We start from the raw sequence: 22,586 nt of genomic DNA, 5'->3' as shown, positions 1-22,586 counted from the left end.
ATCAATTATGGCTCGTGGTTGGTTTTAATGTACACTGTAAAATCTAATTACAGTGAAAACATTTCACTGTAATTAATGTTTCAGAAATTTAACTGAAAAAAAAAAAAAACATGCAAACCGATTGCCTTAAAAGACAAGTAAAGTGAAAGAGGATTATTATGTTGTACAAATGCGTAGTATAGGTGACTCACACAAGAGCTCTTGATAAATTACCTGATAATTTACTTTAGATAAAATGTAATTGTTAGCATTGTTGTGTTTTGCTGAATGTTGAAGTGTGTGTGTGACTCAAGCATTGTCAATTACAAGATATTCTCAGAAATATAGAGGGATTTTTATCACCCAAACAAAAAAGTTTCAGAAGGTTATTATGACATAAGTGTTAGCAATATATATATATATACACACAAATACATACAGTGGGGATCGAAAGTTTGGGCACCCCAAGTATGTGTATTTTTACACTTAGAAGAACCCATGGTGCTGATTGTTGGGGCAAGGTCAGATGAGTCTGGGCATTCAAAATCTTTGAGATTGACCTCACCTGGTCTATCCAGACGACTGAGAACAATCCATGACACTGTCAGGTCTCAGCTTGCCAAAGGGGCCAGTACAAGGTATTAACTCTGCAGGGTGCCCACACTTTTGCAGACACCATTTTTTTTTATGATATTTTGAAAGTGTAAATGATAGAAAGAAAATCTAACTATATATATATATATATATATATATATATATATATATATATATATATATATATATATATATATATATATATATATATATATATATATATATATATATATATATATATATATATATATATATATATATAATAAGAATGTCTAATCTGTCATTTGATGCCTTTTGGAGATTTTTCCATCTTTTCTTGGCTTCTTTATACACATTAATACAAATTTTTACCTGGGGTGCCCAAACTTTCGATCCCCACACAATTACACTAATATAAATGAAGTTCCAAGAACTCTATCATGTGAAACTTTAATCTCCATGATGGTGACCAACAAAAACATTTTAGGAAAATCAACATCCGTTTATAAAGTTTTGATGTTCTCAAAAAAATTATTCTTTTTATTTTCATGACAAAATGGCATTCAAACATATCAATTACTCTTAACTTTAATCTTAATTTTGTTTTTTTCGAGGTAAACAAAGTGTACTATGTGAATAATATGTTAATTATAAACATTTGCAATTTTTATTATGTAAATCTGAAACGTTGGCTTTTACTTTGTATTTATAATGAATTCTAGTACTATGGTCAGCACATTGGTCAGCTGTTGTTGTTTTTATTGTTTGAAAAATAACTTTGTTTTTTCTGACCCAAAATAAAATTTGAATGACTAAAAGTTATAAATCAACTGCAAAATTTAAATAAAATTCAAAAAATAGTTCAAAAACAACTTGTATGGGTCTCTGTTCAACAATATACTTCTATTGCTAGACCTTTGACTTAGATAATAAGCAGATATAGTTAACAAATGCAGTAAATTAAGTAAGAAAATGTTTGATTTATAACCAATGCATTGTAAAATTCTAATTTTTTTTTTTAAAGTAGCACTTTAAATATAAACCATATATATATATATATATATATATATATATATATATATATATATATATATATATATATATATATATATATATATATATATATATATATATATGGTTTATATTTATATATATATATCAAAGTTACAGAGTTAATCAAGTTTATATATATATATTTATATATTTTTCAGGTTTTTGTCTTTGTATACATACGGTTTTAAAGTAGATAAAATATTAGTAAATTTTACATGATCATATCACAAACGGATGCACAGTTTCTATTTCTGATTTCTATTTTCAAGTATTCTGGAGTCTGGAAATACATATGGAAATAAGACTCAAACAACAAGTGTCGTTTTGATCCCTTTAATTCTTTTTTTTCCAGTTGTTCATAGTATTACACAGAGAAATTAGCCACACAATTATTTTTGATTGCATTCTGTTATTCATGACATTTTATTTTTTATTTATTTTTTTGTTAATTACATTATTTCCTTTTTTAAGTGCTAAAGCTAAAAAAGTTACACAAGAACTAGCACACTGATGTCTAACCCATGAGGACATTGAGACGCAGATCTACTTCACAGAAAATAAAAGCTGAAAAGGGTTTGATAGAGGAAAAAATTAAGAAAGAAAGAAAGAAAATGGACACACATTTACATTCACAACGTCTCAAACACACACCATGACCTAATCCGTCCCTTTCCCTCATCGCCTTCATTTTAACTCCCACAATTCTGTAGTTATTTGGTAAAACATTTCCAACTATTTCTATTTTTGGTAAAGGCTCGTGTGAATCTGGGATGATGTTTGTCTTTACATCGATCATGATCATTAATATTCCCAGACTGATCCCAACATGAGCTTTCCATTAGAAAAAAAACAAGAACATCCCACGTTTTCTGCTTCCACATCCAACTAATACGTAAACTATATAAACGTCTCTAAAACAGGATGAAGACAAATGTAATGCTATTTTTACTAAACAAAGTGCTGCAGCTCTGACGCTCGTGAATGCGCAACGGCACTACTGGAAGAACTTTCCGATTAACGTCGCGTAATCGTTTAAGGGTTTATTGTTATTTTCAGGGCAGTGTTTTGCTGATCCTGATTGTTTCCAAGCATTTGCAGATGAGAGGACAGTTTTGGTCTGCTGGCAGGTTTTAGCAATCGTGTCAACAATCTCGCAAACCCCAGCAGGGATTTTGGTGTATAGAGGTTTTTATAAATGTATATATTTCAGCTAATTCACTAATCTCAATGGCTTGACGATCAGAAGAGCTATTGGGTTTCTAACATGGCTAAACCCTGGTGGCAGTGAAGGGGCTGGTTAGTCAGAAAAGCAAAGCGCTTTGAATCGTCACGAACAAACTCACATGGATTCCCTTATTGTGCTTCAGAGAGTTTAGGCACCTCACACACGCTCAGGCATGTCCACACGCACTGTTTTTACTCTGTGTACAAGTCACTATGGTTCAGCATTAGATCAAACCAGAGCTAGTGCTCTCAAGTTACGTTAAAAAACCAAACAAACGAGCATCACCATGAGCCAACCCTCTGCGTTTCCATCGAAACACTGACTAACTGCAGTACCATGGTATTTAGATATATACCACAGTATTAGTTGATTACCATCGTCATATACTGTACTAAATACCATCGTACAATGATAGTCCACAAATCTGGTACTGCCATTTTACAAACTCAAAAACTCACAACTCAATGCATTTCATAACTTTTCGCCGTATTGGTGACTGATTCTTATGAACCTGTTTGGTCATTTAACCAGGAACAACATTACAATCAACCAATCAGAAGTTTACAGTTTATGTCAAGTTTATGCTTGCAATCAGGGTTTGCTTCAATTTAGAGATTTAAGTTATGGGTACATTGTAAACCCCAACACGCAGCGTAATTAATTGGTTTCAGTAGAGCCAACTCAAATTAAACAGTTCAATCACATTAACTAGAATGAGTATTTAGAACTTTCTTTTTTGAGTTTCACAAAATTGACATCCATTATTCAATCATTTTTCTCAAACTACATCAGCTGGCTGTGATTGCACAATAACTAGACTGAATAAGTGCTTGACTTTACACCGACTATGCTTAATAATGCCTTAAACAATGGGCTTTTATTGGGGAAAGCCTCTAAACGCCAACGCATAGGATCATGTACAATTATTAACACACTCTTGGGGCAATTCGTAACTATTTTCTACTGCTGAAACTGCTCAGTTTACAGCCAACCTACAGCCTTGGACCTTCATTTTTAACAATTTCCTTTAAAACTGTGCGCTTTCATATCACTTCGTACTAATTCTCCACCAATTTGCAAAAAGTTAGGCTCTCTCATATAATGCCTTTATAAGCATTCTGACGGCTCATTCACATTTCTCATTTTTCTTTCATGAAACTAGAAGTTACTCAGAAATTTGCCCTGCAGGGTCAAGGCGCGCATTTGTGATTGTGATGGAAAATGTGAAATGTATATGTAAACAGAGTTTTCTTTGATTTGAGTCGCAGTTAAAATCCTAGAGGTGAGTTTTCACAATGAGTTGATTTTGATAGTTTCATGTGCCACTCATTGATGGAAGCAACAATGCTCGCTTTCACCGGAACGTCAACTTGAAATTACGTTATTCACTTTCTCAATTCATGTTTCTGCTCTAATTGCGAGCGAGTCGTCGTTATCTTTTCAACTGCTGTCCTGACTTTCTTCTTGTATCCTATGGAGACACTTTTCACCATCGAATCAAATCCTCACAGATAATCTCGTCCTGCATTTAAACTCACTGAACGTCCTGTTTCAATGAAAATGCATCAGATTACAGAAGTTAAATGTGAATTTCATTTCACATTGACCTCAAAAGAACGACTCTTGTGACTCACGTCTTTATTTCCTACTGAACGCACCAAGACCGCACACACACACACACTCGCACCGGAATAAAACAAACATAAAAAAACAAGATTGTAGACGGACGTGGTCAAGAAAATTCTGGCATGCAATTCAGAACAGGCAAAGACCCTGAAGGCCCCAAACCCGCAACCAAACAAAAGTCAAATATAATTACAGTAATTTTCTTTCTCGCTTTTTATGTATATAGCTTGTTTTTTTTTCTGCAAAGGATCAAATGGAAGACATGAGCTGGCTGTCAACTACAGAGACGAGTCTTCGTTCGGCCTAAAACTGTCGCCAACGTCTCCGAAAAACACTGTACCCCTCCCACAGCAGCAGGATTGTATAAGAGAAATTAATACAAAATACAAAACAAAAAAAGAAAGAAAAAAAAGCACACACAAAAAAAAATCACATTTAAGTTGAGAAACACACATTGAGCTTATATACTCTTTTCTCTATTCTTTAGTTTAGAAATTCAACATGTAATTGAGAGAAACATCGTTATTTGTTTTTTTTTCAGTGACGCTTGTCGTTATTAATATTATTATCATTATCAATATTCATATTAGAAGTATTACTATTGGTTAACACTACATTTGGGTCTCACTAAAGACCCTGCCCATGCCTGACGGGTCGGTGAAGTTGAAGGAGAGAGTCGTCATCCGTCCATCCGTCTCGCTCACTTTCCTCCACCCACAGGACTCAAATCGCTTCATCCGTCCATCTCTCTCTCTCTCCTCCTCTCTGGCACTCCTCAGCATGACACCTCCATGGTATGGGATGGGCTGGGTGGGAGCTGGCCACCCTGCGATCCCTGGGACAGCGTGCGGGATCGGGAGCGCGAGCCCTCCATGGAGTAGGAGGAGGAGAGAGAGGTGGTGCGCGAGCGAGAGAGACGCGTCATGCAGGACGACGCCACTGAAGGAGAAACAGAAGCAGTCGATTAACACATTTTAAAAGTGTAAAAATTATATTATAGTAACCACAAACTCATATAAAAAAAATCCACTAACAAAAATACTGATCACCATAATGGTGACCAAACATTTTCAACAAATCATTAACATCTAGACCTGTCAATTCTCAAAAAGAACTGAAGATGTCTGACAGAAATAAAGTCAGTCTGGTGTGTAATTAGAGAGAATGAATGTGTTTTCAGTTGATTTCATCTAAAGCTGTGGCTGAAATCAGTTGTAGTTCTTGTGTTCGTCTTTCATTCAGTGATTCTGCTCATTATCATCAGGTGTTCATCAATAATCAAATGATAATCACTCAGTTAATCCCTTAAGTGTCTAATTAACTCTATTACTGATTCAGTGTTACTCTTACACTCTGTTAATTCATTTAGTGTGTTAAAGCTACAAGAGGGTTTCTTTCAGGGTTGGAGCCAAACTCTGCAGGACATCAAATCTCTAGCATTAAACTTGCCTACCCTTGCCCTATGTAGAGGAAAACAATGGTATAATTGTACCATGAGGACATAGTGTACATTTAAAAGTAAAGTTATACATTTTGTTCCCCAAGAAACACCTCCAATTTACTTTTTTATGAGTGTTTGCATTTGCTCCAGATAATTTGGTCAAAAATACACCAAACAGGTAAAACCTGTTTACTAATGTGAGAAGCTAAAACATGGCTGTGTATATTATTACATAAGCCTTTAAATGTTTCCAATCGTCTCTTCTGTACATCAAAGCTGCATTTATATAAAAATACAGGAAAACCAGTGAAATATTTTCCAGTGTAAAACAACAGTTTTCTCAGTGAATATATGTAATTTATTCCTGTGATCAAAGCTGAATTTATCATCATTACTCCAGTCTTTAGTGTCAGATGATCCTTCACTAATCATTCTCATATGAGGATCTGATGATCAAGAAACATTAATGCTCATTATCAATGTACCAATTATCAATGATAATTTCATGAATAGAAAATGCAAAAGAATACCATTTATATGAAATGGAAATATGTTGTAACATTATAAATGCATTTAATGTCACTTTTTGATGTCTTTCAATAGAGGTAGTTTAAGGTAGTGTTAAAATCCTCAATTTCACCATTGTCTGTGATATTTCCCAAAAATCACTTACTGTATCCCATGCCTTGAATGAAGTACTTGAACGCTTCTGTCAGTTTGCTGGGCTGTAGAGACACACACATTTCATTCACACACAGTTTTCACCAGTAGAAATGAATTGTGTTAATAAATCATTTTTAATTGATGTGACATACCTGAGTGAGCTGTGGCATCCCACCAGCGTCAGCCATCTGGAGATAAAACAAGTCATAAACAACACGTATGATACACTTTTTATCATTGATAAAAGAACAAAATCATGCATAAAACACTGGAGACGTCCAAACCTTGAGGAATGAGGTGGTGGTTGGATCTAGTTTGCTGTTGCACTCCACCTAGTGGACAGAAACAGACCTGCAGTGAGATGAATTATGGGGATTTGTGGAGGAATGGTGTGTATTTGAATAAAGACTTACAGCAGCTTCCTCATACGGAGCTTGATCACCGACCACCAGCATCACAGGACACCTGAAACACACAGACACGTCAAAAGAGGAACAAACATAAGAGAGTGATGCATTCTGGGTTTGCTTTCATCATTCTTACTTGAAAGTGTTGTTCCTTTCGATGCTCAGATCTCTGCGACTGTGAGACAAAGAGAAAAAAACATGATTATAAAGGTGCATTTTTAGCATCACATAAGTAACTTTAATGCAAAATTAAACATGCAAGAACACAGCACTGATTTAGATACTCCAGCTGTTATTAATCGTCTGCTTTAATAGCTCAGATCAATCAAATATTCATGTTTTATCATTCAGGGGTGTGTTCATATATACAAACCATCATATTTTACAATCTTTGACCCTTATTCATTATTCTACATACACTATATTGCCAAAGCTATTGGGATGCCCCTCCAGATCCCTGAGTTCAGGTGTTCAGTCTCTTCATGACCACAGGTGTATAAATCAGTCATCAGTGCATCAGACGCTTCTACACACATTAGTGAAAGAATGGGTCGCTCTCAGGAGCTCAGTGAACTCAAGCGTGGGGCCGTGATAGGCTGACACCTGTGCAATAAGTCCATTCCTGACATTTCCTCACTACTAAATATTCCACGCTCAACTGTTAGTGGGATTATAAAAAAGTGGAAGCCATTGGGAACAACAGCAACTCAGACACGAAGTGTTAAATCCCAGAGCGGGGTCAGCGCATGCTGAGGTTCACAGTGCACAGAAGTCGCCAACTTTCTGCAATAGAGTCAATCGCACCAGACTTCTGTCTACCTGTCTGTACCTGTCTACTTTATATTTCATTGTATTTTTTTATTAATAGCAACATACATCAACACCGCTTCCCTGCTCTGATGCAGTGGAGAGATGTGTAACTGATTTTTGGTTGATTATATTTGTGTTTTAAAGTGAACATTAAGATACGTCTGGTCCTTTGTGATTGAATAATTCAATTCATCTGCACAGTTAGAGCAGGAGATTTTACCCCAGGTAGCTCTTCCAGAAGAGTTCGATGTTGATGGCGTTCGGCGCTTTAGCGAGTCTCTCTCTGTGAGATTGAACCAGGTCTGTGTTTGCAGACAGCTCTTCCTGAAAACACACACACACACATACCTTTATAATGGACGGCATTAGATAAAGAGGGCTCATCACTATATAAAATAAACACGATGGCAATAATGTGAATATTTCTTTATAGCAGGCAAATATATCTGCAGTGTCTGCTAAACATTTGCGCAGTCATGTGGAATTTTTTTTAAATAAAGGATTTATATGTATGTAATAACTGTTTCAGACTCAGGCATCATGCAGTGTGGCAGATAATATCATGCGTCTTGACATGGCTATGGCTGCCAAACAAAACTAACTTTTTGGAACAGAATATTAGTGCCAAGAACAAAGAAAGTATGTATTTTTGTAACATTTAAAACTTCTTATTTAGTCTTGATAAAGCCGTTAATTCATAAGCACGTTGCAAACCAATAACTCCGGTCCAGGTCTGTGCCGTGTTTCGTTAGAAATGCCCCATGATGAAATGTAACTTTTGATTAGTGATGGTACACATCAATAATTCATCAGGTCTTAAAGTGACAGCAGCCTACAATTCCTGCTACCGAATTATGAGATGATATTCAAAATATCTATAAGGCAAACGTTCCCCATATTATCAATGTCAAAATTATGGCCAGTGGAAATGCTGAGTGGCTAGTAACTCAGAGAACATTAACAAGCCCTGAAAACATTCATCTATAACAGCGAGATACACATATTCAATCTAATCTAATGTCCTCGTTGTAGAAGCACACACACACACACACACACACACCTGACTGAAGAGGTGACTCAGGATTTGGTCTGAGAGGGAAGATGTCAGATTGGAGAGCTGCAGAAGAAACACAAACCGCTCAAGTCATTTTCAGGAACACACTGTCTGTAATTATTAATGATCATCATATACAGCGGACAGACCTTCTGAGCGGCCCAGTCCATCCAGCCTCGAGCGTTTGTGTCCACGTTGACCAGAACGAGTCCTTCCACGGCTTCAGGGTTTGACAACTGCGTGCGAGAGAGATCAGAGCGGAAGTAAAGAAGAGCTCAGTGAATATAAAGACGTTTCAAACCCTTGTGAACTTCAACACAGACAGAATTCAAAGGCATCCGTCTGTTCAAATCACAGGCAAAAATATCCTGACTTCATTTCTGGACAAAATATAAAGCATCACTGCATGTTTCCCTAGCAAATAAGGCAATACTACTGCAACAAATTCTCTTCTTACTTAGTATTTTTGTCCTGTTTCTAGTCAAAATATCTAAATATTCTTACATTGAGAAACATTTACTAGACAAGTACAAATTATTGTTGTGTTTTAGGAAAAAATAACTCAAAATGAAGAGAGTTTTTGCTTAAAATAAGCACAATAATCTGCCAATGGGGTCAGAAAAATTATCTCAATTCAAACAGAAAGCAAGATTATTTTTCGTAGCCCATTGGCAGATTATTTATCTTATTTTAAGCAAAAACTCTCTTCATTTTGAGTATTTTTTTCCTAAAACACGACAATTACTTTTGCTTGTCTAGTAAATACTTCTTGTTTTAATAATTGAAAACAATTTTTGATGTTTGGACTAGAAACAAGACAAACTAAGTAAGAAGCATTTTTTTTTATTATTTTATTTTTTTTTGCAGCTGGTTTATGATTTACTTTTTTAGTTTCTAATTTAAACAGTCTGATAGTGAAGTAATGTGTAATGTTTGACCAGCAGAGGGCTTCTCTCAGTCTTTCAGCTTCTGCTTGTGTTATACATGTGAAAAAAAAAAAAAAACTAAATTTGAACTAAACATAAAGATGGACTCAAAACATGTACTAGAACAAAACATTCACTAAAGGGTCAAACTGAAGTCCAAAAAAAACTGCTGAAATTATTTTACTATGTAATCATTATTGACGTAAAAAGGGAAAAAAATACAATATTAAAAAATATTGATAAAAAATAGATACATTTTATTAAAATACTCTACTATTTCATCCCACATTTATGTATGTGATGTAGAATATCCAGGGTACATATTCACAATCAGGCATAACATTATGACCACCATCCTAATATCGTGTCGGTCCCCCTTTTGGAGGCGTGGACTCCACTAGACCCCTGAAGGTGTTGTGATATCTGGCACCAAGATGTTAGCAGCAGATCCTTTAAGTCCTGTAATTTGCTGAGTGGGGCCTCCATTGATCGGACTTGTTTGTTCAGCACATCCCACGGATGCTCGATTGGATTGAGATCGGCGGAATTTGGAGGCCAAGTCAACGCCTCTAACTCGTTGTACCCCTACCCCTAAACCTACCCATCACAGGAAACATTCTGCCTTTTTACTTTTTCACAACAACAAAAAAACTCCTCCTGTGTGATTTATAAGCCTTTTGAAAAGTGGGGACATGAACTGAAAGTAATGTCATGGGTAATGTCCTCATATTTCACCCTCTACCTGTATCATACCTATTTCATTATACACATTTGTGTCCTGATATGTCACAAAAACATGCCCACACACACACACACACACACACACACACACACACACACACACACACACACACACACACACACACACACACACACACACACACACACACACACACGAACACACACCCCCACACACACACAGGTTTTATCATGCAGTCATAACTTAAATTTAATGTGCCATTTCTATTTATTTAACCCTATATGTAACTAAGTGATAAACTAAATATTTTCTTTTACTTTTTAATGGCAATGATCCCTAAACAATCCAGTTGTGAGATCAATTCTTTATTACGCTAACAATATAATATAATTTTAACAGCCTGTAATATAATATCAAAAATAAATTGAAGTATTTAAAATTAAATAGGCTATTATATCCATTTAAATGCTTAAAAAACAGAAGAAATTAAAAAGAGCTTATAGCTAAGTATATTCAAGGCGACATGTGAACTCTTTTATAGTTATCGAAACATCTCTGAAACCCAAACCACACACACATCTATTTAAACTGATGTGTGTTCCTGAGGTGTTTTGACACTTGCGGTGTGTGTGTGTGTGTGTGTGTGTGAGAGACTATAAATGTCTGACTGTGCCTATTACCTGTTATTTCCACCACCTAATCAAGCCACTCTTCTTTATTATATTTCACGTCTTTGCGTTTCGCGTTACCTCTCATATTGAGCTATTTAGACCACAAACATGACTGTCTGCAGCACACAAACAACATCTTTCTCTCTATGAAACCTGTAAACCGCATTCACCGGTTCTAACTCTATAGCGGTTGAATGGAGCACTGCAATTCTTTCTCATTCAAAGTACAATCCAATGGCTTTATCAATTCGCGCCTGCGCAACATTTTATCATTTCACGAGCGCAGCTTACTTACATGGTCTGCAGCAATGCTTAGGTAGGTGGTACGTGTTAAAGGAACATCCACATGAAAGGCAGGACCCAATGTGTATTCTGACAGCTTTCTATCAGAACCAGCATTAACTTCTGGAGCAGTTTGAGCTCCAGTAGCTCGTCTGTTTGATCGGACCCCACGGGCCAGCCTTCGCTCCCCACGTGCATCAATGAGCCTTGGCCGCTCATGACCCTGTGGCCGGTTCTCCACTGGTCCTTCCTTGGAGCACTTTTGATAGATACTGACCACTGCAGACCGGGAACAGCCCACAAGAGCTGCAGTTTTGGAGATGCTCTGACCCAGTCGTCTAGCCGTCACAATCTGGCCCTTGTCAAACTCGCTCAAATCCTTACGCTTGCCCATTTCTCCTGCTTCTAACACATCAACTCTGAGGACAAAATGTTCACTTACTGCCTAATATATCCCACCCACTAACAGGAGCCTTGATGAAGAGATCATCAGTGTTATTTACTGGTCATAATGTTATGCCTGGACAGTGTATACTGTACCATGAATCTGAATAATTAGCATTAGTCTTTTGCAAGAATTTGCAGGGTTCTTCAAGAAACCATGGTATTTTTTATTAGTTTTTTTTTTATTTTTAATATTCAATCAATTTGGATTATTTATTCCATCAATGACATGTAAAACATAATTTCTGTATATTACTGAATAAGCATGATATTCCACATCAAATAAACGAAACACGTGACACTCACAGTGAATCTGGACAATATGTAAGCGCCGGCTCCGACTCCAACGCCGATAATTGTGCGGAAACTAAAGCAGATGAAAATAATCAGCCGTACAGCACAGAATCATGCTGTCAGGTATATCACGAGACCATTAAAGAACTCACTTAAAGAACTGCAGGACGGCGGGAAGCATCTCAGAGATCTGATCCATGGTTGCGTACTGGTATCTGTCAGAGAGAATAAAACATCTGTGACCAGTGCTGGCAAAATGAGCGTGAATGAACACGGCAAAACAAGAGAAACATGTCAATTTTCTTCAAATTTGAGGTTTGAGTTCATTAAGCCCTGGCTTCTCGATGACTGGCAATTCTTCTCAGCACAAATATGGCCTCGTTTAAAAGTGCAGCATTCCCTTTTGTGAATATTCATAGTGAATTCTCAATTGCATGAGAAGCGCTCAATCCTGATATACACACATACACAATATTGGCGAGTTGTCTTAGCGAGTACTCAAACATTAGCCTGACAAGCCACATCAAGATGTTTGGTCTGGAAACTCTCCATTGACGGCTCAATCCGAGGGGCGGATAAACGGTTGTCTTTCAAACTCCCTCTGCACGCGATAGGATAGCGCTACAACCAACCAGAGCAACGAAGGTGAAGCAGAGCTCGCTGACAGATTAAACATTCGCCGTATCCGGTCGGCTAAACTCAAACACATCTTCCCTTTTTAAGAATGACTTCAGTGCCGTTCTTTGTTCTTTTCTCAGAGAAAAGCTTAACTCCAAGTCTTCCAGAGTCGCGGTCAAAGCTGATTCGAAAGACCGCCGTTCGCCAGTTTCTGTGTTTACTAGAAGCACGCAAACACAACTCGGCCGTCGTCATTATGGCCCCGCCCACCGACTCTATACACGATGTGATTGGCCCAGCAAGAGTTAGGCGATTACAGCTCAGAAGGGTATTGAGAGTTGCTAGACGACACTTGCGGGCAAATTAAATTTGCTGCCGCTAGAGTGCGTCTAGATTTCTAGGCTACTCAAACATGACCTGTTATAGAAATTAAATACTGGCATGGTCCTTTCAGTTAATTACCATTAAAATTACCATATTGCCATTTCCCAAAACGCTGGGGCAGACCTGTCACATACCACAGATACCAATGACGAGCAGCTTCGAAGTCCGTTGGTAACCATTGGTTACCGTTTGCTGGTTGTTCCAAACTCTTTCAAATTACTAAGAGTGTGTGTGTGTGTGTGTGTGTGTGTGTGTGTGTGTGTGTGTGTGTGTGTGTGTGTGTGTGTGTGTGTGTGTGTGCGCGTGCGTGCATTTGTGTGTGTGTGTGTGTGTGTGTTTCAAGCTTGTTTTTCAGAATTTTGAGAGTAGCTTAAAATCATGTTGAGGTTCTGAGCCTGTTAATCACCAACTAGTAATGAAATCATCACATATCCACGGAAAATTGACTTTGCTGACCAATAAATTATCCATCATGTTGAAGTGTTTTTTTTTTTTTTTAAATAGAGAAATGTGAAAATGTTCTCATTGCAACTCATTTTGCCAGCACAGGTCACACCTATAGGACTGTTCACACGTCTAATGTGAAACACAGCGGCCTGAGGACATGTGAACGCATTCAAAAATAGTCAAACATGGGGGTTTGTAAAACCACTAACACCTTCTGAGGAGCTGAAGATGGTTTGACAAGTGTTAAACGCTGTGTGTATTAATAATTACTCACACTATATATGTATGTGTATATGTATAAAGCATCACGTACCCAGCAGGATAAATGGCGGCTCCGTCCTCCTGTCCCGGAGCGTCCACATGGACCACAGTGAAGTTCTTCACGATCTCCTGCATCTCCTCAAACTTAAACAGGGTGGAGAAGCAGCTCTTACCTGACAGACAGAGAAATATACATGGGTTCATTTAAAGTGACTCGACCTGAAGTTAATGTGTCTTATGGTTCATGAATAGCATGATTTGGGAAGTCCTGACTTCACAATGAAGTATTTTAACACAGTAAAACTACATAAAACATAACTGGAGTATGACTGTTTACATTAATACATGCATTTTTCATTTAATTTATAGCCTATTTAGAACTACACCATAGGCCCAAAGTGCTAATCCGGAAGGCCCACATCCAGATCTGGGCTGACACTATGTTGCTGTCTGGGAAACATGGCTAATAACACAAAAAAGCATACAATTATTTCTAAAGGGGTCCTATCCTCCTTTTTGCAAGATGCAAAATAATTATCTGATGTCCCAAGAGTGTGTATGTGATGTTATATACCCCACAGATCATTTTTCATAGCATGTTAAAATGGCCACTTTTTAAGCGCGAACAAACACGTCCCCTTTTTGTCTGCGTCCATTTAAATGCATATGAGCTGCTGCTCCCCGCCCCTTTTATAGAAGAGGGCAGAGCTTCAAGAGCTCATGTTAGCAGCTCATATTACCTCACACAGACACACTGAAAATATCAGAAACTGTTCAGATTAGATACTGTTCTGAGTTAGACAATGATGGAGAGACTCCAGAAGAAGAGAAAACATGTAGAATGAAACAGGACGTTTCTGAAGGGCTAGAGGATGAGTTTATGAGATAACGATCTTTAGTCATTGATTAGCGTATTCTGGCTTGATAATCTATAAAACCGCTGGTGTGGGAACTGTTGTGAGATGAGCCAGAGAATATCTGCCGATGAAGAGAGAACAGGGATAGTTTAGTTTAATTACGGTTATAATATCTGCTGATGAAGAGAGAACAGGGATAGTTAAGTTTAATTACGGTTATAATATCTGCAGATGAAGAGAGAACAGGGATAGTTTAGTTTAATTACGGTTATAATATCTGCTGATGAAGAGAGAACAGGGATAGTTTAGTTTAATTACGGTTATAATATCTGCTGATGAAGAGAGAACAGGGATAGTTTAGTTTAATTACGGTTATAATATCTGCAGATGAAGAGAGAACAGGGATAGTTTAGTTTAATTACGGTTATAATATCTGCAGCTGAAGAGAGAACAGGGATAGTTTAGTTTAATTACGGTTATAATATCTGCCGATGAAGAGAGAACAGGGATAGTTTAGTTTAATTACGGTTATAATATCTGCTGATGAAGAGAGAACAGAGATAGTTTAGTTTAATTACGGTTATAATATCTGCAGATGAAGAGAGAACAGGGATAGTTTAGTTTAATTACGGTTATAATATCTGCTGATGAAGAGAGAACAGGGATAGTTTAGTTTAATTACGGTTATAATATCTGCTGATGAAGAGAGAACAGGGATAGTTTAGTTTAATTACGGTTATAATATCTGCCGATGAAGAGAGAACAGGGATAGTTTAGTTTAATTATGGTTATAATATCTGCCGATGAAGAGAGAACAGGGATAGTTTAGTTTAATTACGGTTATAATATCTGCCGATGAAGAAAGAACAGGGATAGTTTAGTTTAATTACGGTTGTAATATCAGCCGATGAAGAGAGAACAGGGATAGTTTAGTTTAATTACGGTTATAATATCTGCCGATGAAGAGAGAACAGGGATAGTTTAGTTTAATTACGGTTATAATATCTGCCGATGAAGAGAGAACAGGGATAGTTTAGTTTAATTATGGTTATAATATCTGCTGATGAAGAGAGAACAGGGATAGTTTAGTTTAATTACGGTTATAATATCTGCCGATGAAGAGAGAACAGGGATAGTTTAGTTTAATTATGGTTATAATATCTGCCGATGAAGAGAGAACAGGGATAGTTTAGTTTAATTACGGTTATAATATCTGCTGATGAAGAGAGAACAGGGATAGTTTAGTTTAATTACGGTTGTAATATCTGCAGATGAAGAGAGAACAGGGATAGTTTAGTTTAATTACGGTTATAATATCTGCCGATGAAGAGAGAACAGGGATAGTTTAGTTTAATTATGGTTATAATATCTGCTGATGAAGAGAGATCAGGGGTAGTTTAGTTTAATTACGGTTATAATATCTGCAGATGAAGAGAGAACAGGGATAGTTTAGTTTAATTACGGTTATAATATCTGCTGATGAAGAGAGAACAGGGATAGTTTAGTTTAATTACGGTTATAATATCTGCTGATGAAGAGAGAACAGGGATAGTTTAGTTTAATTATGGTTATAATATCTGCTGATGAAGAGAGAACAGGGATAGTTTAGTTTAATTACGGTTATAATATCTGCTGATGAAGAGAGAACAGGGATAGTTTAGTTTAATTACGGTTATAATATCTGCCGATGAAGAGAGAACAGGGATAGTTTAGTTTAATTACGGTTATAATATCTGCCGATGAAGAGAGAACAGGGATAGTTTAGTTTAATTACGGTTATAATATCTGCAGATGAAGAGAGAACAGGGATAGTTTAGTTTAATTACGGTTATAATATCTGCCGATGAAGAGAGAACAGGGATAGTTTAGTTTAATTACGGTTATAATATCTGCTGATGAAGAGAGAACAGGGATAGTTTAGTTTAATTACGGTTATAATATCTGCCGATGAAGAGAGAACAGGGATAGTTTAGTTTAATTACGGTTATAATATCTGCCGATGAAGAGAGAACAGGGATAGTTTAGTTTAATTACGGTTATAATATCTGCCGATGAAGAGAGAACAGGGATAGTTTAGTTTAATTACGGTTATAATATCTGCCAATGAAGAGAGAACAGGGATAGTTTAGTTTAATTACGGTTATAATATCTGCCGATGAAGAGAGAACAGGGATAGTTTAGTTTAATTACGGTTATAATATCTGCCGATGAAGAGAGAACAGGGATAGTTTAGTTTAATTACGGTTATAATATCTGCCGATGAAGAGAGAACAGGGATAGTTTAGTTTAATTACGGTTATAATATCTGCAGATGAAGAGAGAACAGGGATAGTTTAGTTTAATTATGGTTATAATATCTGCCGATGAAGAGAGAACAGGAATAGTTTAGTTTAATTACGGTTATAATATCTGCCGATGAAGAGAGAACAGGGATAGTTTAGTTTAATTACGGTTATAATATCTGCCGATGAATATATATATAGACTTCTGCTTGTGTTCATTTCACTTTAATAAACTAGTTTTCATTTACTAGACGTCGTTGTCTGTTTTCCCCTTTTTATGTTGTGACTTGTAATGAGCAGGTCTAACAAATCAGTCAGTTTCAGAAAGAAATACAAAACCTGTCCTAAATTAAAGAAGACAAGTTGACAGAAAGATATAATCCAATATTTGGTGATAATATAGCATAACGAGAGATTTAAGCTGTAGTTTTTGTAGGCTGGTCACTTTGGAGCTAGGAACAACACAAAAAAAGTGTGACTTTTGTACAAGAGAAACATATTTTAAAGCAAACTTCCAGATTAAACATAAAAGGACACTAGTGTGATAAATTGTACACAATTGTTTCATTTTATGTTATTCGATATTGCCAATATTACCCACAAATAATGCTTTCTATTGGTCAAGAAATTGAGGTGCACAAGCTCAGATCAATGGGCCCTTTATATCATTCTTCAAATCAAATCTCTTAAATCAATCATTTGAACGCACAAACAATTCTCAATTCTGGGGAACTTTCTAGCTACCAAAAACTGCACAAACAATAATAGAAACTTCTAGTGAATTCAACAGTTTATATATAAAGTGTTTATTTTCTTATTTGTGCACTTTGACACTTTGAGTGTTAACCACACAGTCAGAGTTTGAAGAGCTCACTGGTCAGTGTGATGTGCCTTTAAACCATCAATATTATTATTAGATGCAGCAACACATTGAAAATAAATGTGTTTGCGATGCATTTCCAAGAAACGAGGTGTTTTTTTCACACCCATCTTCAATAAATATCAGAGTCCAGTGAGCGTCTCAGACACGACTGACTCTTTCTGAACTCCAGATCAGACTCTACAAGAGACTCTTCATTTACACCAGCTCAAGACCAACACAAAGGTAAACCTGCACTCTGACGGAAACACTTAATATATTTATAGAAAATGTCATTATATTAATGCACATCCAATTATTTTGTTGATACCAACCCGATCACACATAAATGCGTATAAATAGTACAAGTGTGCAATGTCGTGGAATGTATACGCCAAAATTCATTTTCGCGTGCATATGATACGCACTTTATGGCGTATATATGACACGCTCTTGGGTAGGTTTAGGGTGGTGGGGCGTATATATGACACGCTCTTGGGTAGGTTTAGGGTGGTGGGGCGTATATATGACACGCTCTTGGGTAGGTTTAGGGTGGTGGGGCGTATATATGACACGCTCTTGGGTAGGTTTAGGGTGGTGGGGCGTATATATGACACGCGCTTGGGTAGGTTTAGGGTGGTGGGGCGTATATATGACACGCTCTTGGGTAGTTTTAGGGTGGTGGGGCGTATATATGACACGCTCTTGGGTAGGTTTAGGGTGGTGGGGCGTATATATGACACGCTCTTGGGTAGGTTTAGGGTAGTGGGGCGTATATATGACACGCGCTTGGGTAGGTTTAGGGTGGTGGGGCGTATATATGACACGCTCTTGGGTAGGTTTAGGGTGGTGGGGCGTATATATGACACGCGCTTGGGTAGGTTTAGGGTGGTGGGGCGTATATATGACACGCGCTTGGGTAGGTTTAGGGTGGTGGGGCGTATATATGACACGCTCTTGGGTAGGTTTAGGGTGGTGGGGCATATATATGACACACTCTTGGGTAGGTTTAGGGTGGTGGGGCGTATATATGACACGCTCTTGGGTAGGTTTAGGGTGGTGGGGCGTATATATGACACGCGCTTGGGTAGGTTTAAGGTAGTGGGGCGTATATATGACACGCGCTTGGGTAGGTTTAGGGTGGTGGGGCGTATATATGACACGCTCTTGGGTAGGTTTAAGGTAGTGGGGCGTATATATGACACGCTCTTGGGTAGGTTTAGGGTGGTGGGGCGTATATATGACACGCTCTTGAGTAGGTTTAGGGTAGTGGGGTGGGGGGTTCGTATGTATAATACGCCATAAAATGCGTATCATATGCACACGAAAAACAGCGTGCCATAGACACACCAAAATGAGTTTTGACGTAAACATTCCACGACATTGCACACTCGTACTATTTATACGCATTTTTCGTGAGATCCGGCTGACTATACCGTCCATGGTTGAAGTTCTTTATTTTTACAACTGTAAATCAGATTACTTTTTCTTGGTAATAATTTTCATGGTGTTGAAATGAATAAAGTTATGATGATTCTTTACATTAGGGGCAGTACCATTGCAAGGACCGCACAGGGCCTCGCACAAAGTAGAAGTGACAGCTGACTTGATGCAAAAAGCCAATAGTTAAAGTTTCTGTTTTTGTCCTTCAAAAGACATAGCTAAAAATGTGTACAGTGATGCTGCATTATTCTATAGTATATATTATATATTCTATATTAGAGAGAGAGAAAGAGAGAGATTTTTATGCAGTAACTTACAATATTTTAATTTCCATGAGACCGTGCGTGTGACAGTAGCTGCGTTTCCATTACAGATTTGTGCACAATCTTTCCGGTATTCATTATATGTAAATGAGGCTTATGATATTTTCCTGGAAAAAATATAAAAAATTTATGATAAATGCTGTCCACTTAAATCAATTACAGTTAATAATAAAATTCAGAAACCTTGGTTTACCAATGGCATTATAAAAGCTTGTAAGAAGAAAAATATATTGTATCGAACATTTTTGAAATAAAATGTTTGACTCCCGTCAAATCAACCATAGCGGCCAGTGTGAGAGTAAGAGGCACGCATGCTTTATGAAAGAGGTTAGTGCTGGCTACTGTAAATGGTAAATGGACTGCATTTATATAGCGCTTTTAACAGACCCTATGGCCATCCAAAACGCTTTACATCTTGCCTCACATTCACCCATTCATACACCGACGGCGATGTCAGCCATGTAAGGCACCAGCTCGTCGGGAGCAGCTGGGGTTAGGTGTCTTGCTCATGGACACTTCGACACTTGGTCAGGCGGAACCGGGGATCGAACCACTAACCTTTCAGTTTGTAGACAACCTACACGAACCACTGAGCCACTACCGCCCCAATATATAATGACTGCAATCGTCAAATCGCCTTAAACAATTACTACAAATGGACCGCCCTGTACAAGCTTGCGGTGCCATCTGCTGGAAACTCTTCATTTAGCTCGATTGTTTGCCAGGCTTCAGTGCATTAGGCATTAACTGATGGTCACTGCTAGATCTTTGTCCCTTACATCGATTTCGTTTAACATGTAAACGCATTAAACCTGCTTTCTGTCAGCTTACTGAAGTGCATATTTTAATGTAATGTGTTCTCATGGCGATTTAAAATTGTATGCCATTTACAGTACAGGCCAAAAGTTTAGATACATTACTATTTGTAATGTTTTTGAAAGAAGTTTCTTCTGCTCACCAAGCCTGCATTTTTTGATCAAAAATACAGATTTATTTTATTTTATTTTTTATATTGTGATTTATTATTACAATTAAATATATTTGGTTTTCAATGTATTCTACTTTAAATGATGATTTATTTCTGTGATCAAAGCTGAATGTTCAGGATCATTCCTCCAGTCTTCAGTGATCATGATCCTTCAGAAATTCCTTCAGAAAGATTCATTATAAGTGTTGGACACAGTTCTGCTGCCGTATATATCTGATGAATAAAAGGTTCAAAAGAACTGCATTTATTCACAATAAAAACATATTTTCAAATAATATAAATCTCCTTGACTATCATTTTTAACACATCCTTGCTGAATAAAATTATATATTTATTTCAAAAAAAGAAAGAAAAAAAATGACTGACCCCAAATTACTGACCAGTACATATTTTTGTTACAAAAGATTTCTATTTTTTTTTTTAATTGCTTTTTTTTATTTTTTATTTTTTACTTTTTTTTTATCAAAGTATTATAAAAAAGTATCACAAGTTATAAAAAAAACATTAGTCAGCAGAACTGTTTCCAACACTCATAATGAATCCTCATCTGAGAATGATTTCTGAAGGATCATGATCCTGAACATTCAGCTTTAATCACAGAAATAAATCAGCATTTAAAGGATAATACATTGAAAACCAAATATATTAAATTGTAATAATATATCACAATTTTAAACATGTTTCTGTATTTTTGATCAAATAAATGCAGGCTTGATGAGCAGAAGAAACTTCTTTCAAAAACATTACAGATAGTAATGTCCAAACTTTTGGCCTGTGCTGTACATTGCAAATAACTTTTATAAAACATCGGATTTATATTTAAATCAGGTTTATTTTTTAACTGCAAGCAAAATTAATCAGTGGTGAAAACTATTTACTCGAGTTACTTGATTCTGATTTCTATTCTTTTTACAGAGAAAATGTCCATTGAAATTAAAGCATGATTGCGTCTTGAAAAGAAATAACTTTTCTTTGAAAAGAAAGATGTTTTAAATAATTCTTTATTTTTACGTAAACTTGTTGATGTACAACGCTTTGAGAAACCTCAAAGAAAACCTCTACAGAATGGTTGTCATAAATGTTACTAGATTATTGGTTGATTTCTCAAATATTACATGGCTGTATTCTTAGTGCTAACAGTCAAAAATAAAAATAAATATTGAAATATTTTTTGGTGATCTCATGTTTTTTTGTTTGTACTGAGAATCTTCCATTAAAGAGTAAGCTACATTTTTTTAATTTGCAGAGTGTAAGGTGGACTAACATTCACAGCGTAATACTCACTACTCTTGAGTACTTTTAAAAGGGCTACTTTTACTCCTACTCTGAGTAGTATTTAGGACAGTACTCTACTTAAACTACATTTGTTGACAAGTAACAGTACTTCTGCTTTTTCAGGACTCTCTCCACCACCGGTCATTATTATTACATAATTTAAGCATCAAAATGTGCACTGTGCAGTTCAGTAACAGGTTAACTTCTTGAACCCAATGCTGTTAAACTGAATATACATGTTGCCCCCTTTAATATCCAAATAAACAACAAATTGTTCACTATAGCAAAAGTAGACCGCCGTTAATGTACCTGGCTCTCGGACCCCCCTTGCGCCTGATCAGGGGTGTCTCTAATGGTCTCATGGCTGGTGTTTGCTTTCAAACTAAAATCTACCTCCCTAACCTGCTCTTTTCTCTTGTTTTCAGGATGAGATCCGCTCTTCTCTCGCTCCTCTTCATTCTAGCTCTCAGTGATGGAGCGGATTACCAGAACAATGACCGATACGCCATTTTCAAGAGACAACACATTCTCCCAGATGGGTTTCAAACAGATACGAATTCTTCTTGGGCGGACTACCTGATGCAGAATAATTTATGTGCCAGAGTTAAAAAGCAATCCTTCATTAAGGACAGCGAAGAAAATATCAAACAAATCTGCAATGGCAAAGGTATTAAAATGAAGGATAACTACACCAGAAGCAC

General features: G+C 36.8%; 1 protein-coding gene and 1 long non-coding RNA gene across 4 annotated transcripts in view; one reads left to right on the top strand and one right to left on the bottom strand.

The window, feature by feature from the left end:
• Positions 1-1,924: 1,924 nt before the first annotated feature.
• Positions 1,925-22,586, bottom strand: part of ndrg2 (NDRG family member 2) — a 59,010-nt gene continuing 38,348 nt past the window's right edge. For all 3 annotated transcript variants that reach the window (XM_067447599.1, XM_067447601.1, XM_067447600.1), the window contains 12 exons: positions 13,911-14,031; positions 12,301-12,363; positions 12,161-12,221; positions 8,981-9,067; positions 8,838-8,894; positions 7,998-8,101; positions 7,104-7,142; positions 6,974-7,025; positions 6,845-6,892; positions 6,713-6,748; positions 6,571-6,622; positions 1,925-5,395 (listed from right to left, as the gene is read on the bottom strand). In XM_067447599.1, the coding sequence (XP_067303700.1) occupies positions 5,232-5,395; positions 6,571-6,622; positions 6,713-6,748; positions 6,845-6,892; positions 6,974-7,025; positions 7,104-7,142; positions 7,998-8,101; positions 8,838-8,894; positions 8,981-9,067; positions 12,161-12,221; positions 12,301-12,363; positions 13,911-14,031 (884 nt within the window). In that variant the 3' untranslated portion in view covers positions 1,925-5,231. The remainder of the gene's footprint in view (positions 5,396-6,570; positions 6,623-6,712; positions 6,749-6,844; positions 6,893-6,973; positions 7,026-7,103; positions 7,143-7,997; positions 8,102-8,837; positions 8,895-8,980; positions 9,068-12,160; positions 12,222-12,300; positions 12,364-13,910; positions 14,032-22,586) is intronic.
• LOC137080824 (uncharacterized) lies at positions 17,971-22,438 on the top strand. The gene is made up of 2 exons (XR_010906343.1): positions 17,971-18,102; positions 22,311-22,438. It is a non-coding gene; the product is annotated as an uncharacterized lncRNA (long non-coding RNA).

Source organism: Pseudorasbora parva, chromosome 1, assembly GCF_024679245.1.
Source record: "Pseudorasbora parva isolate DD20220531a chromosome 1, ASM2467924v1, whole genome shotgun sequence".
In the NCBI taxonomy this organism is placed as follows: domain Eukaryota; kingdom Metazoa; phylum Chordata; class Actinopteri; order Cypriniformes; family Gobionidae; genus Pseudorasbora; species Pseudorasbora parva.
This window is presented reverse-complemented; position numbering and strand designations above follow the sequence as displayed.